Source organism: Phocoena phocoena, chromosome 9 (genome assembly GCF_963924675.1).
Source record: "Phocoena phocoena chromosome 9, mPhoPho1.1, whole genome shotgun sequence".
Lineage (NCBI taxonomy): Eukaryota > Metazoa > Chordata > Mammalia > Artiodactyla > Phocoenidae > Phocoena > Phocoena phocoena.
This window is the reverse complement of record NC_089227.1, coordinates 82,893,188-82,913,787: the sequence shown is the minus strand read 5'-3', so window position 1 is coordinate 82,913,787 and position 20,600 is coordinate 82,893,188. Positions and strand designations below refer to the sequence as shown.

Below are 20,600 nucleotides of genomic sequence, written 5' to 3'. Positions count from 1 at the left end.
TCTTCTTTTGCCACATTTTCTGGCATTAAATCAGGTCAGATTTTTCTTAACTACTGCCAGTGGGTATCGCTGCCATCTTGTCATTTTCTAGTGAAATTTAACCTTGATGCTAATGTGACGTCTAACTTAGAATGTGGCATCCCAGTTATATCAGTGGTATCTTATAGATATAGAAAACTTTTTAGTAACATTCTTTTCTACAGGGATGAATTAAAAGGAGAAAATTGTATTTGTTAGATTTTTTCCCCCAGTTTTAAATAAAAAATCTAATTTGTCCATGGTTTATAGACTGTCAAGAAAAATCATTCAGTTTTTTATTCAAATGTGAAGGTGTATGGATTTATTACTGTTTATTTCGGGGAAAAGGGCAGAGGGGAGATTTTTGGAACTATTTAAAAATGAAAGAAAGGCAAACTTAACTATTACTTTTCTGTTCAAAGCACTCATTTAAATCTTTGAAGAATTGGAAGTGGGGCTATCTATGTATTTAAACATCTTTAAACCAATAGGCTGCTGAGGAGAAATAGTTTAATATTAACTTCAGTTGTAAATGTCAATGTGAAAGTCAGTATGGTCTTCTAAGCCAAATAAAGAAAAACCCAACCATAAATAACAAACTATTATAATTTAAAAACAGTGCTGATCTTTTTGAAAGAATGGAACCAGTCAGCCTTTTCTGTTAGCCATATGATGTAGACCAATGAATTACCTCAGTTCAGCTTTTATTTTCTTCATTTGTATCATCTTTTGTCTTTCAGGGACAGCGCTTGTCCTAGCCAGATTACCTTTGGATAAGATTACTGAATGTCTTAGTGAACTATGTTCTGTTCAGGTTATGGCATTGAAAAAGGTGAGTCCAGTTAAGTAAGGGGTGAAAGAAATATAATATGTTTACATGTTAGAAAGGAAAAGACAGAATTTTTTATTTGCAGGTGATCTTTTATCTAACCAGAAAAGCCAAGAGAATGAACTGAGAAGTTATTAAAATTTATAAGTTTATCAAAGTAGCTATATATATGAAATAAGTATTCCAAAATCAGTAGATTTTCACTGTATCAGAAATACCATTTACAAGATGACAGTGGGAAAAACACCATTCAAGTTAACAACCAAAACCATAACCTACCATGTTTCCTTGAAGAGTGTTGTAAAAACGTCAGCTCTTCTCAAATTACTTTTATGGTACCTTAGCAATGAACATACCAGTGGGATTTTTAGGAGAACTTGACGAAGTGACTCTAAAGTTTATCTCTAATAATATGCTGGTAGAAGTATCTAAGAAATTTTAGGAAAGAAGAGTAAGAGGTAGCAACTTGCCTTACCTCTTAAAATATATTATAAAGCTATAATAATTTTGAAGCTTTATATTATAAAAGTATAATATAAATATATATTATATAGTATAATACATATAATCTATATTATAATGTATAATGTCTATAATATCCTAATCATTGTAAAAGTAAATGGGAAAAAATTAAATGATACTGTTTTCTACTCCACAATGATCATATAGTAAAAGTTAATATGCATTCCAGGCCAGGATGCAGTAAGATGGAGGAAAATAATTTGCTAATATGAATTTAAAAGTTTTTACCATTTTGAGTAACTTTCAGGAATCTGTTATAAGGAAATAATCAGAGATTGAGACAGAGGTTGATGTACAAGGGTATATATTGCAGTGTTTGCTGTACGTTTGTATGTGTAATGACTGGATGTTAATATCTGTCTCTTCAGCTGTTGTCTCAGGAGCCCAGCAACGGCATATCCTCAGATCCCACTGTGTTCTTAGATCGCCTTGCAGTGATATTTAGGTAAGAAGAGAGATACCAGGTTCCTGCCCTGGGTTAAAAGCTCAAATGAGACCATTATGTATTGAAGTAAGGAAGTGTTTTTTCCTCCAACTTCTGAGTACCTCCTATAAACTCCCTCTATCAGGAGACTAATTTAGTCCTATTACAATTGCAAAGGCAAATTCTAAGAATTTATTTTTGGTAGACCTTTGTCAAAAGACCCTTTAAAATGTAATTAATTCTCTAGGTCTCTAGATCAGTGATTCTCAAACTTTAACATGCATCAAAGTTGCCTGTAGTACTTAAATTACCAAGGCAACAGATTGCTGGGTCCCATTCCCAGAGTGTCTGATGGATTGGATCTTGGATAGGACCCAAGAATTTACATTTCTAATAAGTTCCCAGATGCTGTTGCTTTTTATTCCAAGGACTACACTTTCAGAGTCATTGCTATATAGTGTATGGGTGCAAAAAAATAATGAAGCCTCTTCAATAACCAGGTGAAATTAAACTTTCTTTGAAGTCAAGAGGAGCGTTAATGATTAAAACAGCATTAGAGTGACAGTGTTCAAAGAGTAGTCCTTTCTTAGTTACATAATATAATTTGCGAGTCCTGTAGGTATAACTGGAATATCAATTAATAGTTGCATAAAAACCTATGTGGAAGAAATTAAAACTGAGGTGTTGTTTTAGCTTGTTCTTATCTACACGTATCTTTTCCTGAGTTGGTATAATGCTTTCCTTATATAATTAGGGGAGCCCTGTTGCATACCATTCTGAGAGCCTATTAACAATAACTCCTATTTCACAATAAATGAAAGAAAATCTGCAAAAGGTGGACATGCCCTGATTTTTTAAAATTTAGATTTTTATTGAGTTGCTATTGAGCTTTTTAAAATTAAAGAATTTTGTTCCTTTAAAGAGGTAGGTAGCTAATCGTAGTGGGTTTTTTTTTCCCCCCTGCTTTCCTTCAAATTAGTGGATTCTAGAACTAGACAAATAGTTGGATTGGATGTACTGTGGGTGGGCCCATGTTGTGTATCATTGGATTTATAGAACCATGAGAAACGTCTTTGGTAGACCAGGGTTCCTAATGCTTTTGCCTTTTAATGCTGGGAATGAAGCAGTACTTGGTTTCTCATAGTGGATTTAGACAATCTGAATATATTTATTAGTTTGGAAGAAACTACATATTCAGGTTTATAAAGGGAAAAAAGATGGAAAGGATAGTTGTAGTGCCCCACACCCACAGCCCATGTAGCAGAGTTGGATTGAATTTACATGTTACAGTAGAAGAGGCTTAAAGGTGAGAAAAAATTGATGGGATGATTTAAACTGTGCTTGTGTTTGAACAGAGTGGGAGGAAAAGGTATTGATTCTTAAAAATACTCTGGTTTTCTTTAATTGGTGAGAATGATACTAAGTATAACTAGCAGGGATTAGGGCCCTGGGTCCTTGATGAAATTGCTCTTCTTTCGCTAATTTGGGCCATTGTCTTTCCCCAGACACACCAATCCCATTGTGGAAAATGGGCAGACTCATCCGTGCCAAAAAGTCATACAGGAAGTAAGTGCTAATGTATGCCTATGGATCTTCCTTTTTCCTTATAAGGCTCTGGGTAACTAAAGTGAGAAGGTACTGTCTTCTAGGTTCACAGGAAGATTCAATTTGTTGATATGCTTTAAATATCAATGAAAAGAGGAACAGAACCATCCAAATAAATATTTTTGATTTTTAGATTTGGTAAGAAAACAGGCTGTGGGGAAATGCACTGAAAGGCCAAAGTAGGGAGAGATTAGCTGTGTGAATCTTATTGTTGCTGGGAGGCATGATCATTACCGGCAAAATGTTTTTGACAAAGCCAGTTAACCATCATAGTTAGTTTCCTCTTTGATAACGTACTTCCTTTGGACTTTTTTAAAAAATGAGGGTAATGTGAGGATCAGAGGGCATGTTTTGAGAAGTGCTTTTCAGACTTCAGGGGGGAAACACCAAATATCCTTAAGTGTTCAGTGGTATCAAATCTTGCCATTTCCTTAGCTCTAGTCCTTTTGTTCAAGGTCTTCCAACTTCTTGGAACTGTCTTTAAATATCTCTTCCTCTATAATTCATTCTGCTTCTTCCCATCCTAAATCAGGAAGTCCAGAATTTAGGAAAATATGTATCTTTGTCTTTTCGTAAAGTTAGACATGCTCCTCTTGTGTTGTAAAGAGTCATTGTGCTTCCGTTAAGAAGTGGTTGTTTCAGTGATGGGTAGTGTATTGAACCTCAGCACATATACACACACCCACTGACCAGAATCAGGCCATGTGTGTTCCTATAAAGAAAGATTTTTCCAAATTATTTAAAAGCCAAATAAGTTGTTACCAACTTGGGAGCATTGTTTTCAGCACTTAGTTGTTCATTTTCTTTCTGTGCTCTTTTCACTTTTGACTCAGATATGGCCAGTTTTATCTGAGACTCTAAATAAGCACCGGGCTGATAATCGGATTGTAGAACGTTGTTGCAGATGCCTCCGTTTTGCTGTTCGCTGTGTAGGCAAAGGATCTGCAGCCCTGCTGCAGCCACTAGTCACACAGGTGAGTTCTCTACAAGAGGGAAAATGTACAGTATACAGAATTTTGAAATAGGAGCCTTTTAGAACAAAAACTCTGCTGATGAAATGAAACATTTTTGTATTTCTTAAATACAAACTAAAATATATTTGAAAGAGATAAGTAGTGCCTGTGGTATGTTATTTATTAGGCAAATAGCCTGTAATCTGTTCTGTATAGTGATAGTCTAAATAGCAGCACATTTCAGTGTGGAATTCAGAAATGGGAATGACTTTAATGCTCAGCTCTTATATACCCATGTTAAGCATTTTATATTAATTTCCTTTTTAAAAATGTGGCAAGTCAAACTTTGCTATTTCTGACCCAAAGAGATGTTCTTCTTTCTTCACCGTAGTTAGTTATTTACATAAGTCTCTCATTTGTCAAGAAATAAATTTGACTCTTTCAATCACCAAGATTGGTATGTAATTATAATGGTGTGCCTCACTGTACATGGCTCTCTGAGATCATATTCATGTCTAGAATATTCTGCATGAGACACTTATGACTAGTGACTTAATTCACTAAGTAATTTATGTTGGTGTTAACCTTACAGTAGGGCCGGAACTAGATTTAGGCAAGTGAGGTGCCATGGGCACAAAATTGACGGAGGTGAGGCAGAGTGTGACTCTGAGCAAGTACCTTCTCAGATTTTGCACTCATGCTGTGAGGAGAACTACCACAGGGCTTCAGGCTAGACCCCACCCAGCCAACCTGAAGTGACCCTTCTCCACCTGGGCAGGGTATCTATCAGGCTGACTCTGACAGTGAGTGCCCCCTCAAGTTCTGCCTCACTCTTAAGGAAGCTCTTACCCAGAGCCAGGATCATGCTGTTGCAGTGTCAGTTGGCACTTACATGACCATGCCTCCTTAAATTGTAGATTTGATTAAAGTTTGTACAGGTAAATATTTTAACAGAATTTTAATTTTTAGTGATTTTCTGCATTTACTGTACCCTGAGTACAACAGTATATGTTTGCATTTAGGCTGTGTCCACCTCTGGTCAAGTGTCCCCTTCAGTGCAATACGTTCTGGGCCCAATACAATGTGATTTAACTCCCCTTTGCTATTGGAGGATACCTTCATGACTTTTATGTTATTCTTTTATTCCAGTAGCATAGGGTAGCATCTTATGTGACAAAAATCCCATAAATTCGAGGTCAGTAAACTACAGCCAGTGGGCCTGCCACGTGTTTTTGTAAATAAAGTTTTACTGAGAGATAGTCATGCTTATTCATCTAATTATTGCTTATTGGCCATTTTTGTGCTACAGGGAAAAGTTAAATAGTCAAAAGATTGTAAGTCCGGCAGAGCCTAAAACTTTTACCATCTGGCCCTTTAAGAAAAAGTTTGCCAACCCGTAACTTATATCGTTCGTTAAGTACAGCATATAGTTTTGAGTATACAACACTGAACAGATTCATAGCTCCCATCTCGTGTTCTTTTCATGGTATATGCTGATAAGTGCCAGTTACTCTGCCCTTCTGCTCCCACCAAGCTCAAAGAATTGAATTTATATAATAAGATGCATACATACATGTTGCATGGGCTTTTTTTTCCCTCTTTTGCTGTACCATGCAGCTTGTGGGATCTTAGTTTCCCGACTGGGGATTGAACCCTGGACCCATGGCAGTGAAAGTCCTAACCACTGGACTGCCAGGGAATTCTCATGTGATGGCATTTTAAATAGATGAATGTACGGGTGGCCTCTTAATTTTTGGAGGATAGTAGGGTAAAAATCCTAAACAAATAATTTAATTTAAATATTTATATTGTATTAAAATTTTTATTCTGTAGAGATTCAGATATCTTGATTGGAAATGCTGTTTTTACTCAAATGATTAGATAGAGGGGTTTAGAAGCCAATTTAAACAATGCTTTCAGGGCTTCCCTGGTGGCGCAGTGGTTGAAAGTCTGCCTACCGATGCAGGGGACACGAGTTTGTGCCCCAGTCCGGGAAGATCCCACATGCTGCGGAGTGGCTGGGCCCGTGAGCCACGGCCGCTGAGCCTGCGCGTCCGGAGCCTGTGCTCCACAGCGGGAGAGGCCACAACAGTGAGAGGCCCGCGTACCACCAAAAAAAACAACAACAACAATGCTTTCAGAGTCTCCTCTCATATGAGGGGCATTGGATATTTTGTTCCTGCTGTGGTTGTTTTTTAAAAAAAGAATTATCTTTGATGCAAATAAGAGCAACTTGTAGGTTGGAAAATTAAGGTATATTGTTAGGGTTTTGTAAATATTACACAAGCCTTGGATAATAACTCCTTAATGGTTCCAGCTTGAAGTAAATATTATACAACTCTCCTACAACATTGTTTTGGAAAGATAAAAAAAGGTCAAAGTCTTGAAAGAATTCTAAATAGAGTACTTGAAAATAATTGAGGAATTGAGCCCTGTGTTTTAGAAAATGTTGCCAACAAGCTTTACTACGTTGTCTTAAAGAGAAGAGACCAGGCTATCTCAGAATTTCTTCCTCCAGACAGCTACCTAAGCTGATACTTTTTAAAAATAATTAATTAATTAATATTTATTTTTGGCTACGTTGGGCCTTCATTGCTGCACGTGGGCTTTCTCTACTTGTGGCGAGCGGGGGCCACTCTTCATTGCAGTGCGCAGGCTTCTCATTGCAGTGGCTTCTCTTGTTGTGGAGCACAGGCTCTAGGCACGCGGGCTTCAGTAGTTGTAGCTCGCGGGCTCCAGAGCACAGGCTCAGTCATTGTGGCGCACGGTCTTAGTTGCTCCGCAGTATGTGGGATCTTCCCAGACCAGGGCTCGAACCCGTGCCCCCTGCACTGGCACGTGGATTCTTAACCACTGTGCCGCCAGGGAAGTCCTAAGCTGATACTTTTTGAGGGGTAAAGAATTGAACTAATTGGATTTTCCCTTGGCAGATGGTGAATGTTTACCATGTACATCAGCATTCCTGTTTCCTGTACCTTGGTAGTATCCTTGTGGATGAGTATGGCATGGAAGAGGGCTGTCGGCAGGGACTACTAGACATGCTCCAGGTATGTTTTCTTGGAGGGTCTAAAGGCCTAGCAGTGTGTTCTTCACCATGTCTTTAATTCTGTTGCTTCTTCATATTTCCTTCCCAGGCATGATGTTGTCCTAATAATAGGGAGGTAGAACTTCCTAGTTGTTCTCTGGACAGGCCTGCTTGGGAGAATGAGAGAGAGACTGACCACACAAATGTACTGGTCATTACAGTTATTACTGTCTGATTTATGCTATCCAGAGGTAGGATTTTTTTGGAGGGTGGGAAGGTGGGCAAGTAGATTTAAAATAAAGGATCTCTAAGCTCGAGCATGTTTCTGTTTTTAATTTCTTGCCTGGAACAGCCAGTGAACTAGTTTACTTAGGAGGGATGGTCTTAGGGTAAATAGCAGGCATTGGAAAAGTCTCCTGATATACTGCTTTTACCCTCTCCTGTTCACAGGGCGGGGAAATATATTAGGGAGTTAAATCATAATGCTCCTTTTCCCAAGATGTCTTTCCCTTTAAAATTGACATTTCATAGTTATTATTATTAAAACATCAACTACTCCCTTAGTGGACCAGATCATATCTAGTACATAAGCACAGTCTTCAGTTTCAGAAACTTCTAAAAATTTGAGGTGACATCTACCCAGTTTCATCAACAGAAATCTGTACCCTCAACCCTTTCTGAAATGTGGACTTCATATGTGAAGACTGTTTTTGTCAACTGAGAAAGATTTATATCTTCCCTTTGTTGATCTCTCATCAAAGTCTTTTTCTTTTCTTACTTATCTGTGCTTCCCCTCTTTGTTCTCTTTGTATATGTTATGATATTTAGCAAGTCTGAATCCCATGGCATTAATTTATAAGCATTTGTTTTAAATTAACTTCTTTTCTAGGCACTGTGCATGCCCACCTTTCAGCTCTTAGAACAGCAGAATGGGCTCCAGAATCACCCTGACACTGTGGACGACCTATTCAGGCTAGCCACCAGGTCAGTCCTTCTGAAGAGCGACCCTTTTTTTTTATTGCTCATCCTCATCACTGCTTGATCTTGTCACCTAACAGTTAACTGTTTCCTTCTCTGTAAAATGAGGTAAGAGGAGTAGGTAGATTAATGGTTCATAACCCAAAGTTAAATCGTGAACCAGAATATTCCCATAAATGAAGAAGAGTTGGATGAGAACAGGGGAAAATAACTGATTTCCTTGCATGAAGGAGGGAACATGCCCAAGGCAATAAAAATGAGCTTTGCAAGAATATTTGACTAGACAGTCTGTAGAATCCCATGTAGTTTTAACATTTTATGGTACTATGATGTCATGCTTTACTTAAACTTTTTCCTTGAGAAGCTTAGCATCCTTTAGATATAATCATATCTCAGAATAAAAAATCCTTAGGGTTTTAAGGTGCCTTAGAAGTTACCTGGTATGTACTTCCTACCTCTACCCCTAGCCAGCCACCCCACTTGTTGCTTAAATTCCTTTTACTAGTAACACTGACATTTGTATTCATTCTTAGTCCTTAGCTCAGGAATTTGAACCAGATCAGTTAGTAATGAACACTGGTTTTTTTGTTAATTTTTGGACAAGTCAGAAAACCCTTCTTTTTTGTGTGTGTGTGTATGTGTGTTGGTATGAGAGAATTGTTTGGTGGGTTGTCAGCCTGTTTTCCCAGTGTGTTCCTTGAAAAAATCAATCTCTAGAGATGCTCTTTGCACAAATGGTTGCCTGGTAAAATAAATTTGGAACAATGTTTTATCTTTTTCTTGGAGATTCTCTGTAAACATTAGAGGATCTGAGAAAACTGAGTGGGAAGTATAGAGTTCCCATATACCCCTAGCTTCCCCCCTCCTTCCCCACAGCCTCCCTTACTATCAACATCCCCCACCAGAGTGATCCATTTGTTAGAATTGATGAACCTCCATTGACATGTCATTGTTAAAGTCCATAGTTTACATTAGGGTTCTGTCTTGGTGGTGTTCTTTCTATGGGTTTGGACAAATGTGTAATGACATAATGACATATATCCACCATTATAGTATCATACAGAATAGTTTTACGACCCTGAAACTCCTGTGTGCTTCACCTATTCATCCTCTTACCCTCCACTCCCTCAATCCCTAACAATCACTGATCTTTTTCCTGTCTCCATAGTTTTGCTTTTTACACCGGCTGCTTTTATAGCCTAATCCTGTCATTTATATTTAGATTGTCTTTCCACACCAGGTTTATTCAGCGTAGCCCTGTTACCTTGCTGAGGAGCCAGGTTGTCATCCCTATCTTACAATGGGCCATTGCCTCTACTACCCTGGACCACCGGGATGCCAACTGTAGTGTCATGAGGTTCCTACGAGACCTCATCCACACAGGGGTAGCCAATGATGTAAGTATGAACAATGTAGTCTTTCTACTTTGTAGCTCAATTGTTTTCTCATATCTCTTTCTCATTCCTTAGGGGAAAACCAGCATCTCCTTATTTGATCTGTGTTGGTAGGAATATTCCATAGTGGATCATTCAGTAACCAAAATATCAACTAATAGTTTTAAGACAGCCTGTACTAAGTGTTGTAAGCTGTATCAAGTAGTCTGAAATTATCTCTGCTTCCAAGCCATTTGGTGTCTAATTGAAGAGAGAAGCAGATACAGTTATAAAGAATTAAACAACAGCAACAAGGCAGTATTTGATTGTCAGATAAGTGATAAAAGTCATGATTGCTATGAGATCAGAGGAGGGAAAACTCTTTGGAAAGAAGTAGGTTGGGATAACTTTCTGGAAGAGGAAGGACCTCAGTGGAGCCATTTGGATGGATTGGAGAGGGGAGGAAAATCTAACTGGGGTATAAATCATAATCAGAGAAAGTCAGGATAGTACTAAGTATACTAGTAGACACTTAAGAGACCTTTTTGGCTGGAGTAGTAAAGTGGTTCACAAAATGTTCAAAGGTAGGTTTGACTAGATGTGGAGTAGAATTGAAGGTAAGGGAGATCAGTGAAGAATTAAGTATGTGACTAGGCTAATTACTGAAGAATTTTGACAGTAAAAAGAGAGAGGGAAAAGAAGAAAATAACTAGAAGTGAAAGGCACTGCAAAAGTTTTTTTTTTTTTCAACATATTAGAAATATGTGTATTCAAAGACTAAGAAGGAAGAAAATAAGTAAGATTTTTTTTGATAGAGATTAGATATCTGACAGAAGTCTTCTTTTTTTCAGTCGCTTTTTAAAAAAGGAAATACAGATACTTTATTTTTTAACAGAAAAAAAAAGGTTAAGAAAATTGCTACCCTTAATCTCTAACCATTGTTTCTCTTCTGTGTTCTATTCATGAAAAACCTAAGGGTTGGGCTTTCCTGGTGGCGCAGTGGTTAAGAATCCGCCTGCCAATGCAGGGGACACGGGTTCGAGCCCTGGTCCGGGAAGATCCCACATGCCGCGGAGCAAGTAAGCTCGTGCGCCACAACTACTGAGGCTTCGCTCTAGAGCCCGAGTGCCACAACTACTGAGGCTTGCGCGCCTAGAGCCCGTGCTCCACAACAAGAGAAGCCACCGCAATGAGAAGCCCGCACACCACAACAAAGAGAAGCCCCCGGTCGCTGTGCAACTAGAGAAAGCCCGCATGCAGCAATGAAGACCCAATGCAGCCAAAAATAAAATAAATAAATTTATTAAAAAAAAAAAAACTTAAAAAAACCTAAGGGTTAAGGTTAATCTCAGCTGAAGCCCATGCCCATTTCCTTGAAACTAAACTCTTAATATTTTCTTCCTGGTGACAGAACATTTAGTGGACCTTGTGAATCCAGCTGTTATATATACTTTCTTCGCCGGGAAAGAGAGATTACTAGACTAAAGGGGAAAGAGTACTTGCTCTTTGGAAAGTTGAAATTAGAATTTTCCTGTTCCTGTTTTCTTACAGCATGAAGAAGACTTTGAATTACGGAAAGAACTGATTGGACAGGTGATGAACCAGCTTGGACAGCAACTTGTAAGCCAGCTGCTTCACACGTGCTGCTTCTGTCTCCCCCCATACACCCTACCAGATGTGGCCGAAGTGCTCTGGGAGATCATGCAGGTTGACAGACCGGTAAGATTGTTTTCATAATCTTTTTAAAGGGTTAGGGTTAGGGTTAGTCCCTAACCCTAACAAGTCCTAAACAGTTCCTTGAGAGGCTGACTATAACTTTGAAACCAGTCCTGTTGTATGTTCGTGGAACCTGATTTAGGTATATTGCTAAGTTTAATTGTTAAATGAAGGGGTCTATAGAAGGGTTCTTGAAAATGTGTTTGTGTCACTGTCATAGGGTTTATTTATTACCAAAAGTGAATACTAAGCATTGAATTCAGCTATGTGGCTGGCCAGTGGGAAATTTGTTCACTTGTGAGAGATGCCCATATTACAGGTTATTCAAGAAGTGTTAATTCGGGCTTCCCTGGTGGCGCAGTGGTTTGGTTAAGAGTCCGCCTGCCAATGCAGGGAACACGCGTTCGTGCCCTGGTCTGGGAAGATCCCACATGCCATGGAGCGGCTGGGCCCGTGAGCCATGGCCGCTGAGCCTGCACGTCCGGAGCCTGTGCTCCGCAATGGGAGAGGCCACAACAATGAGAGGCCCACGTACCGCAAAAAAAAAAAAAAAAGAAGTGTTAATTCATTTCAGGTTCCTTAAATAGCACTATATGGTTCCTTGGTAATAAATCTAGCCAGAGCATTTGGAGGCATATGCATATAAAACTAGCCTACAATCTATAGCTGGATTTGTTTCCCCTTTGGATTTATTTATATCCTGTTTCAGTTCTTGAACCAGGTTCTTTGTCACCTGAGCATGCAAGTTTTTTTTAGGCTATCCAGTAATGTCCAACTAATTTTAGTGCTGGGCCACATGATTATAAATCAGGTTGTGTGTACTGCATGAAAGTTTTGAGCATAATGGTAACATACAGTGTATAGCCTGTAAATTATTTTTTTTTATGAGGTTTATAATTTGTAATATTAATATAAAAGCAGTTCAGGAAAGTACACAGTTGGACCTAACGTGAGCTGACTTGATTGAACCACAGAAATCCAGATACATAAGTATCTTATAACTTTTAAGTCCATGTACATCTTAATGTTATCTCCTATTTTATATCACTGATTGCAGTTCTTAGCCTCAATTTCAGCAGTTTCACAAAAGAAGAGTACACTTTCACTCTCAGACCCTAATGTTACTGAGCCAAAAGTTCTGCCTAGTCTTGGATTTGTGTGTTCATCTCCAAAATTCAATGATTAGTGTAAATTGTCTTAGGCATATGCATTACTTTATCGTTAGCTCACTCAAATGAAACACAATCACATGTAGGGTAGATGGTAGATGTGTAATGGATTTCTAACATTTTCTCTAGGTTTCTACTTCAGAAACAGCCCCTTAACTTTTTTTTTTTTTTTAATTATTTATTTGGTTTCTCCGGGTCTTAGTTGTGGCAGACGGGCTCCTTAGTTGCAGCATGCAAACTCTTGGTTGCGGTATGCATGTGGGATCTAGTTCCCTGACCAGGGATGGAACCTGGGCCCCCTGCATTGGGAGTGCGGAGTCTTAACCATAGCACCACCAGGGAAGTCCCCTCCATGAACCTTAATTCTTACTCATCAAACTCTGTGACGCTCCTGTGTGGCTTTGGTTTCATCAAATAGCTCTGCAGTTCTTCCATTAGCTCAAGTGCTTCAGGAATGAATAGTACCTGTAGTTCCCTTGCTGGCTGTTCACGACACCTGTTCCATTTCAATCTAATACAGTAGTAGTTTTTGTTTTTCTAAAAAGTATTCTGTGAACCCCGGGGACCAACAAGTTTATTCCAAACATTATTGATAAGAGAAATAAAATTTCCATACTCTTACTTTTAAATAAATATACTTGGTTTCCAGGTAACAAAAAACTTATTATGTACATTTAACCTTACAAAAAATTTTGGATTTCTAAGCATACAGGTAAGGGCTAAAGAAGAAAATGAGAGCAGCAATTTGGGGCAGGAACAGAAACCAAGTGGCCCTGTGCTCTTAAATTTACTGTGTACCCACTGAATTCCTAAATTATTTTAAAGTGATTGTTAAAATAGATAACCAACAAGGACCTCCTGTGTAGCACAGGGAACTCTACTCAATATTCTGTAATAACCTAAATTGGAAAAGAATTTGAAAAAGAATAGATACATGTATATGTATAACTGAATCACTTTGCTGTACACCTGAAACTAACACAACATTGTTAATCAACTATACTCGGATTGATATAAAATAAAAAAATTTTTTTAAATAGTGGTTTTCTATAAACACCAACTTAAAACTGAGTTTTTGTAAAGGAACTCTTACATAAATTTAGGTTGTCTGTACGCTGTAAACTGATTGAACTCGTAACTAAGGATATAAGTCTGAAGAAAATTAACATTCTTGAGCACATTCTCAATCATACATTTTCAAAGTTCAACACAGATTCTTCAGTAGAAGATGGCGTACCAGCTTTGTCTCTTGATTTGAATATTTTGAGAAATAATTGATCTATATCAGTGTGTAAGTTTAAGGCATATAGCATAATGGTTTGATTTACATATATTGTGAAATGGTTACCACAGTAGGTTCAGCTAACATCTTCTCCTATGGACACAATAAAAAGAAAAGAAGGAAAAAAGGAAAAAAAATTTCTCCTGTTGAAAACTCATAGGATTTACTTACTTAACTAGTTCTTATTTATCTTATAACTGGAAGTTTGACCTTTTGACCACTGCCTCCAGTTTCTCTCCCCCCACTTTTTGCCTCTGGTAACCACAAGTCTGATTTCTTTTTCTATGAGTTTTGTTCTGTTTTTCTAGATTCCACATATAAGTGAGATCATACAGTGTTTGTCTTTCTCTAACTTATTTTGCTTACCATAATGCCTTTAAGGTCATCCATTTTGTCAGAAATGGTAGGATTTCCTCGTTTTTGTTTTTTTTTTAATTTATTATTTATTTATTTATTTGGCTGCGTTGGCTCTTCATTGCTGCATGCGGGCTTTCTCTAGCTGCGGTGAGTGGGGGCTACTCTTTGTTGTGGTGCGCGGGCTTCTCATTGCAGTGGCTTCTCTTGTTGTGGAGCAGTCTCTAGGCTCACAGGCTTCAGTAGTTGTGGCACGCGGGCTCAGTAGTTGTGGCCTGCAGGCTCTAAAGCACAGGCTCAGTAGTTGTGGTGCATGGGCTTAGTTGCTCTGTGGCATGTGGGATCTTCCCACATCAGGGCTCAAACCAGTGTCCCCTGTATTGGCAGGAGGATTCTTAACCACTGCGCCACCAGGGAAGCCCAGGATTTTTTCGTTTTTTATGGTTGAATAATAATATCCATTGTGTGTACCACATACTGCAACTTCTTTATCCATTCATCCATCCATGGACAGTTAGGTTGTTTCCATGTCTTGGCTACTATAAATAATGCTCCTGTGAACGTGGGGTGTAGATATCTTTTCGAGTTAGTGTTTTTGTTTCCCTTGGATATATCCCAGAAGTAGAATTGCTGGATCATATGGTATATATATTTAATTTTTTGAGGATCCTCCAAACTGTTTTCCATAGTGGCTGTATCAATTTACAATCCCACCAACAGTGTACAAGGGTTCCCTTTTCTCCATACCCATGCCAGCACTTGTTATCTCTTATCTTTTTGATCATGACCATGCTAACAGGTGTTAAGATGATATCTCTTTATAGTTTTAATTTGCGTTTTTTTCAGGTACCTGTTGGCCTTTCGTATTTCTTCTTTAGAGAAACGTTTATTGAGGTCCTTTGCCCATTTTTTAATTGAGTTATTTGGCTTTTTGCTAGACTGGTATGGGTTCTTTATGTATTTTAGATACTAACCTCTTATCAGGTATATGGTTTGCAAATATTTTTTCCCATTCCTTAGGTTGTCTTTTTACTTTGTTGATGGTTTCTTCTGCTGTGCAGAAGCTTTTAGATTGATGTAGTTTCACTTGTTTATTTTTATTTTGCTGGTTGTGCTTTAGGTGTCACGGCCAAAAAATCGTTATCAAGACCCATGTCAGAATGCTTTAGGCCTTTGTATTCTTCTGGGAGTTTCATGGTTTCAGGTCTTACATTTAGTCTTTAATCCATTTTGAGTTACTTTCTGTGAGTGGTGAAAGGCATGAGTCCAGTTTCTTTCTTCTACATGTGAGTATGCAATTATCCCAGCACTATTTATTGAAAAGGCTGTCATTTCTACACTGGGTATTCTCATCTCCTTTGTCAAATATTAGTTGACAGTATATAGTTTAGTTTCTTACTGTTTTTGTTTTGGGGGATACTTATAGTTAACTCATGGATCGTTTTGGATGCCAAAGCTTTGTCAGTTAAGGGTTCATTCATGCTGTTTGCCTCTGCTTGTTTTTGTCGGAGTAGAATGTTGTCTTCTACTCAGAAGGGGCAATACTTGGAGAATTATGCAGTACTTTTTAAGCATTTATAGTGGAATATTTACTTTTGCTCTGGTCTATTGTGTTCATAAATTAACAATGGGAAAACACATAATGTAAAAAATTTAGGTATAAAAAAGTTATTTTACAACTGAAAACTGTGACCAAGGCATACATCCTAATTAAGAAAGGCATGAAGAAAAATTAGAGCTTTTTCAAAGAATAACAATTCAAATGAAAATAAGAACCCAGAGGAAGTCTTTAGAATTTTGATTTTTAAGTTTGCTCCCACTCCCCTTCCTCTTCAGTTTTTGTACACATGAAAGATATAAAGAGACTATGCTCAGATGTAAGTAAATTGTTTTAAAGAGCAACAAGAGGGACTTCCCTGGTGGTCCAGTGGTTAAGACTCCATCCACACTTCCATTGCAAGGGGCATGGGTTCCATCCCTAGTCAGGGAACTAAGATCCTGCATGCCGTGTGGCCAAAAAAAAAGAAAAAGAAGAAAAGAGCAATAAGAGTGAGCAAAAAAAAAGAATTTTCTAACCCACAGAACAGGCAGGTATCACAAAGGAACTGACTGGCTATGACCCCTACTGAGAGAAGTGACCTTAAAATCCTTAAGATTCTGGATTCATATTACGTGTATGCACTTTTTAAAATACTATGCTTTTTGTCCCTGCTCTTTCTGGTACCTGAACTTTTGCTTTGGATTGCCTTTGATCTCTAAGCTCAACAGTTTTCTGGCGGCTGTTTAATTTTTAAAATACTACATAAGTTTAATGACAGAAACAGAACAATAGCTTTATCCAGAAGCGACTTCATTTCCAAGGTTGAAAGGCTCTGTCTGAAATGATGCCGGCTGCCCCCTTGAAGGGAGTCTAGGCATGCCTTTGTAGGCTGTTCCAACCCCCAGTGGGTTGGAAGGCCAGAAATAGTACTTCTGTTAAGTCCTTTACTTGCTTCCAAGTTTGGGGAGCTAATGCTACTAAGGAAAAAACCTGTGGGTTTTGGTTATCACCTGTAGGATCTCAGTTGAGTAAGCCCTCCTTCTTTTAAAACGCTTCTTCCTATTCTTTGTACAGACTTTTTGTCGATGGTTAGAGAATTCCTTGAAAGGTTTGCCAAAGGAGACAACCGTGGGAGCTGTCACAGTGACACACAAACAACTTACAGATTTCCACAAACAAGTCACTAGGTGAGTGATGATCAGCAGCGGGGGTATGCAGAAAAAATATCTTTGTTTTTTATACCAACTTAGTTATAGATATACCCAGGAGTATTTTTGTGTGTGTCTTTGTAAATTCAAAGTTTTGTGTCTGTTTAGCCTTGAATTGCACAAATTGGCATTGGAAACCAATCTGGGGGAAAGTATCACCATGCTGTACATGTGTGCCTCAGTTTTATTGTATTATACATATCCTGATGTTCTTCCAAAAGAACAGTGTGTTGAACAGCCCACTACCCTTCAGGAAATCTGTCTGTATCTTTTTAAAGTCCTTCCCAGTTCTTATCCGTATTCAGGGGCCAAGAATACAGGTGTCTGAATAGGTGAAGCATTGGTTGTAAAATATTATAGAGTGATGTGGACTGCAGTGAATTAGGAAATTTTTGCTGTGCCTAAAGATATTCAAATTCTAATTTAATTCAGGCCAACCAGAACATGTCTCTGGGATGCATTAGGCCCATGAGCCACTTGCTTACAGCTTAGTTAAAATGTTAAGTTGTACATGTGTGGGTTTTTTTTTTTTTTTACTGTAAACATAATAAACATTTTAAATATACCTACATAGTCTTCCTAATTACAGTTTTATAGCTATAAGGTGTTGATTGATTTCCTTATAGTGCCTCTATTAATTTTCATTTTTTCAGTATTATGGATAATATTGAATGTCTAGCCTTTTCCTTCTTTTGATTATTTTCCTTAAAATGCAATCACTGAATCAGAAGTTATGAGACTTTTATGGTCCTTGATAGTATTAATGACAACAACTTAAATTGGATTTTGTAACTGTGTGTTACCTTCCTGATATTCCTTTTTCTATGTAGAGTCTTTAGAATTTTGACTAAATTTTAGGCAATGGCTTATATTCATACAATTGTGGAACGATTTATAGGTCCAAGAATGAGTTGTTGCAGTGAGCTTGGTAATGGTGAAAAAGAAGAAGAAGGAAAAAAATGCATTTGATGATACAGAAAAATATATGATATAAAGGGAAAAAAATAACAATTTTGTATAACCCAACTTGCACTTAAAATGTTTTTTAATTTTGATAAAATACATGCAAAATTTACTGTCTTAACCTTTTTTTTAAAACCATTTTTAAGTGAACTGCTCAGTAGTGTTAAGTACATTCACATTGTTGTGGGATTAATCGCCAGAACCTTTTCGTCTTGCAGAACTGAAAGTATACTTATTAAACAGCAACTCCCCGTATCTCCCTCCCTCCAGCCCCTAGCAACCATCGGTCTACTTTCTGACTATTCTAGATACCTCATATAAGTGAAATCATACAGTTTTGTCCTTTTGTGACTGATTTAGCATAATGTCCTTAAGGTTCACTCATGTTGTAGCAGGTATCAGAATTTCCTTCCTTTCAAAGGCTGAATAACACTCCATTGTATGTATATATCCTATCTTATTTATCCATTCATCCTTTGATGGACATTTGGTTGATTCTGCCTCTTGGCTATTGTGAATAATGCTGCCATGAACATGAGCGTACAAATGTCACTTCAGGACCCCACTTTCAGTTCTTTTGGATATATACCCAGAAGTGGAATTGCTGGATTACATGGCAGTTCTATGTTTAATTTTTTTTGCAGAACCACCATACTGTTTTCCATAGCAGCTATACCATTTTGCATTCCCACCAACGGTGTACAAGGTTCTAATTTCTCCATATCTATTTTATTTTTGTTGCCTGTGCTTTTGGTGTTACATTCAAGGAATCATTACAAAATATAATATCATGAAGCTTTTCCCCTATGTTTTCTTCTGAAAGTTTTATACTTTTGGTCTTACATTTATGTCTTTGATCCATTTTGAGATAATTTTTGTATGTGATGTATGTTAAGGGTCTGACTTCATCCTTTTGCAGTTTTCCCTGCACTGTCCTTTTTTCATTGAATGGTCTTGGTACCCTTATTGAAAAATCATTTGACCATATACGTAAGGGATTTATTTCTGGACTGTCTATTCTATCCCAGTGGTCTATGTATCTGTCTTTATATCAGTCCCGTACTGTTTTCATTATTATGGCTTTGAATAAGTTTTGAAATTGGTAAATTGAGACCTCCAGCTTTGTTCTTTTTCAAGAGTATTTTGGCTATTCGCAGTCCCTCGAGATTTCATATGAATTTTTTTTTCACTCTAATCCTAGGTTTATTCAACACAATCCTTTTACTCTACACAACAAAGTACAAACACGACATTATCTAAAATGCTACAAAGTTACAAAACTCAAAACAGAAAATTTATAGTACTGACTATACATTAAAAGCCAAAAAAGCAATGTACACGTTGCCAAGGTAACTGCATGACCACAGTGAATACCAGCACAACTGGGAGAACTGTGTTCATATGGATTTTAGGATAGATTTTTCTATTTCCACAAAAAAATGTCGTTGGGATTTTTTTTTTTTTTTTTTTTTTTTTTTTTGCGGTACGCGTGCCTCCCAGTGCTGTGGCCTCTCCCGCTGCGGAGAACAAGCTCCGGGCCCAGCCGCTCCACAGCATGTGGGATCCTCCCGGACCAGGGCACGAACCCGTGTCCCCTGCATCGGCAGGCGGGCTCCCAACCACTGCGCCACCAGGGAAGCCCGTCGTTGGGATTACATTGAATCTGATCACTTTGTATAGTATTGACACCTTTAATAATATTAGGCTTTCCAGTGCATGAACATGAGATGTTTTTCCGTTTATTGGTATCTTTAATTTCTTTCAGCAACATTTTATAGCTTAAGTATTTTATTCTTTTTGATGCTGTTGTAAATGAACCAATTTGTACTTTTAAAAGCTATTCTATTATGTATGGTATATATATATGCAAGCTACTTTATTATGAATAGTAAATTTCTGAAAAGATATGTAAGTAGAACTTTTCATTTCATAACCTGTGCTATTTGCATTTTTTTCATGAGCATGGTATGCTTTTACAATTAAAACCAGACCTAGTTTTCTGGTTTTTTTTTTTTTTGCTGTACGCGGGCCTCTTACTTGCTGTGGCCTCTCCCGTTGCGGAGCACAGGCTCCGGACGCGCAGGCTCAGAGGCCATGGCTCACAGGCCCAGCCGCTCTGCGGCACGTGGGATCCTTCTGGACCGGGGCACGAACCCGTGTCCCCTGCATCAGCAGGCGGACTCTCAAACACCGCGCCACCAGGGAAGCCCCCAGACCTAGTTTTTAAAAGGGAGAGAAAATTAAATGCTAATCTTTTTTTCTGAGAATTGATTTCTTGTCACTCTCCAAAATGGTTTACTTTCTTATTCCCAAGAGTTTCCAATAATTCTGTTAATGGTAAAATCCCAAATCTTTGAGTGCTGTTTTTTTGTAGTTTACTAAGTGGCCTAACTTCATGTCCCGGAAGTAACTGACTTTGGGCCATAGATCAAGTGACACGCATGACTTTAAAATAGCATGTGACTGCCTTCATGACACATTTTGCCAAAAGAGTGGATTTCCCCCTACTAGGTAGGCATATATTTATTGGGATGACCGTAAAAAACTATTTTATCTTTTTTTACTATGAATCTTCCCGGTAGAAGTAATATTGTACCTACAAACTGTCTCAGGGGAAAGAAGTATAACAGTTGCTTCTCCC

General features: G+C 38.0%; 1 protein-coding gene across 9 annotated transcripts in view; it reads left to right on the top strand.

Moving 5' to 3' along the window:
* The window catches only part of TNPO3 (transportin 3), an 80,982-nt gene that overhangs the window by 54,292 nt on the left and 6,090 nt on the right, over positions 1 to 20,600 (top strand). For 8 of the 9 annotated variants that reach the window (XM_065883376.1, XM_065883384.1, XM_065883378.1 and 5 more), the window contains 9 exons: positions 759 to 850; positions 1,738 to 1,814; positions 3,299 to 3,359; positions 4,232 to 4,372; positions 7,282 to 7,398; positions 8,266 to 8,360; positions 9,595 to 9,751; positions 11,279 to 11,446; positions 16,863 to 16,975. In XM_065883376.1, the coding sequence (XP_065739448.1) occupies positions 759 to 850; positions 1,738 to 1,814; positions 3,299 to 3,359; positions 4,232 to 4,372; positions 7,282 to 7,398; positions 8,266 to 8,360; positions 9,595 to 9,751; positions 11,279 to 11,446; positions 16,863 to 16,975 (1,021 nt within the window). The remainder of the gene's footprint in view (positions 1 to 758; positions 851 to 1,737; positions 1,815 to 3,298; positions 3,360 to 4,231; positions 4,373 to 7,281; positions 7,399 to 8,265; positions 8,361 to 9,594; positions 9,752 to 11,278; positions 11,447 to 16,862; positions 16,976 to 20,600) is intronic. The other variant, XM_065883380.1, reaches the window with a different exon arrangement.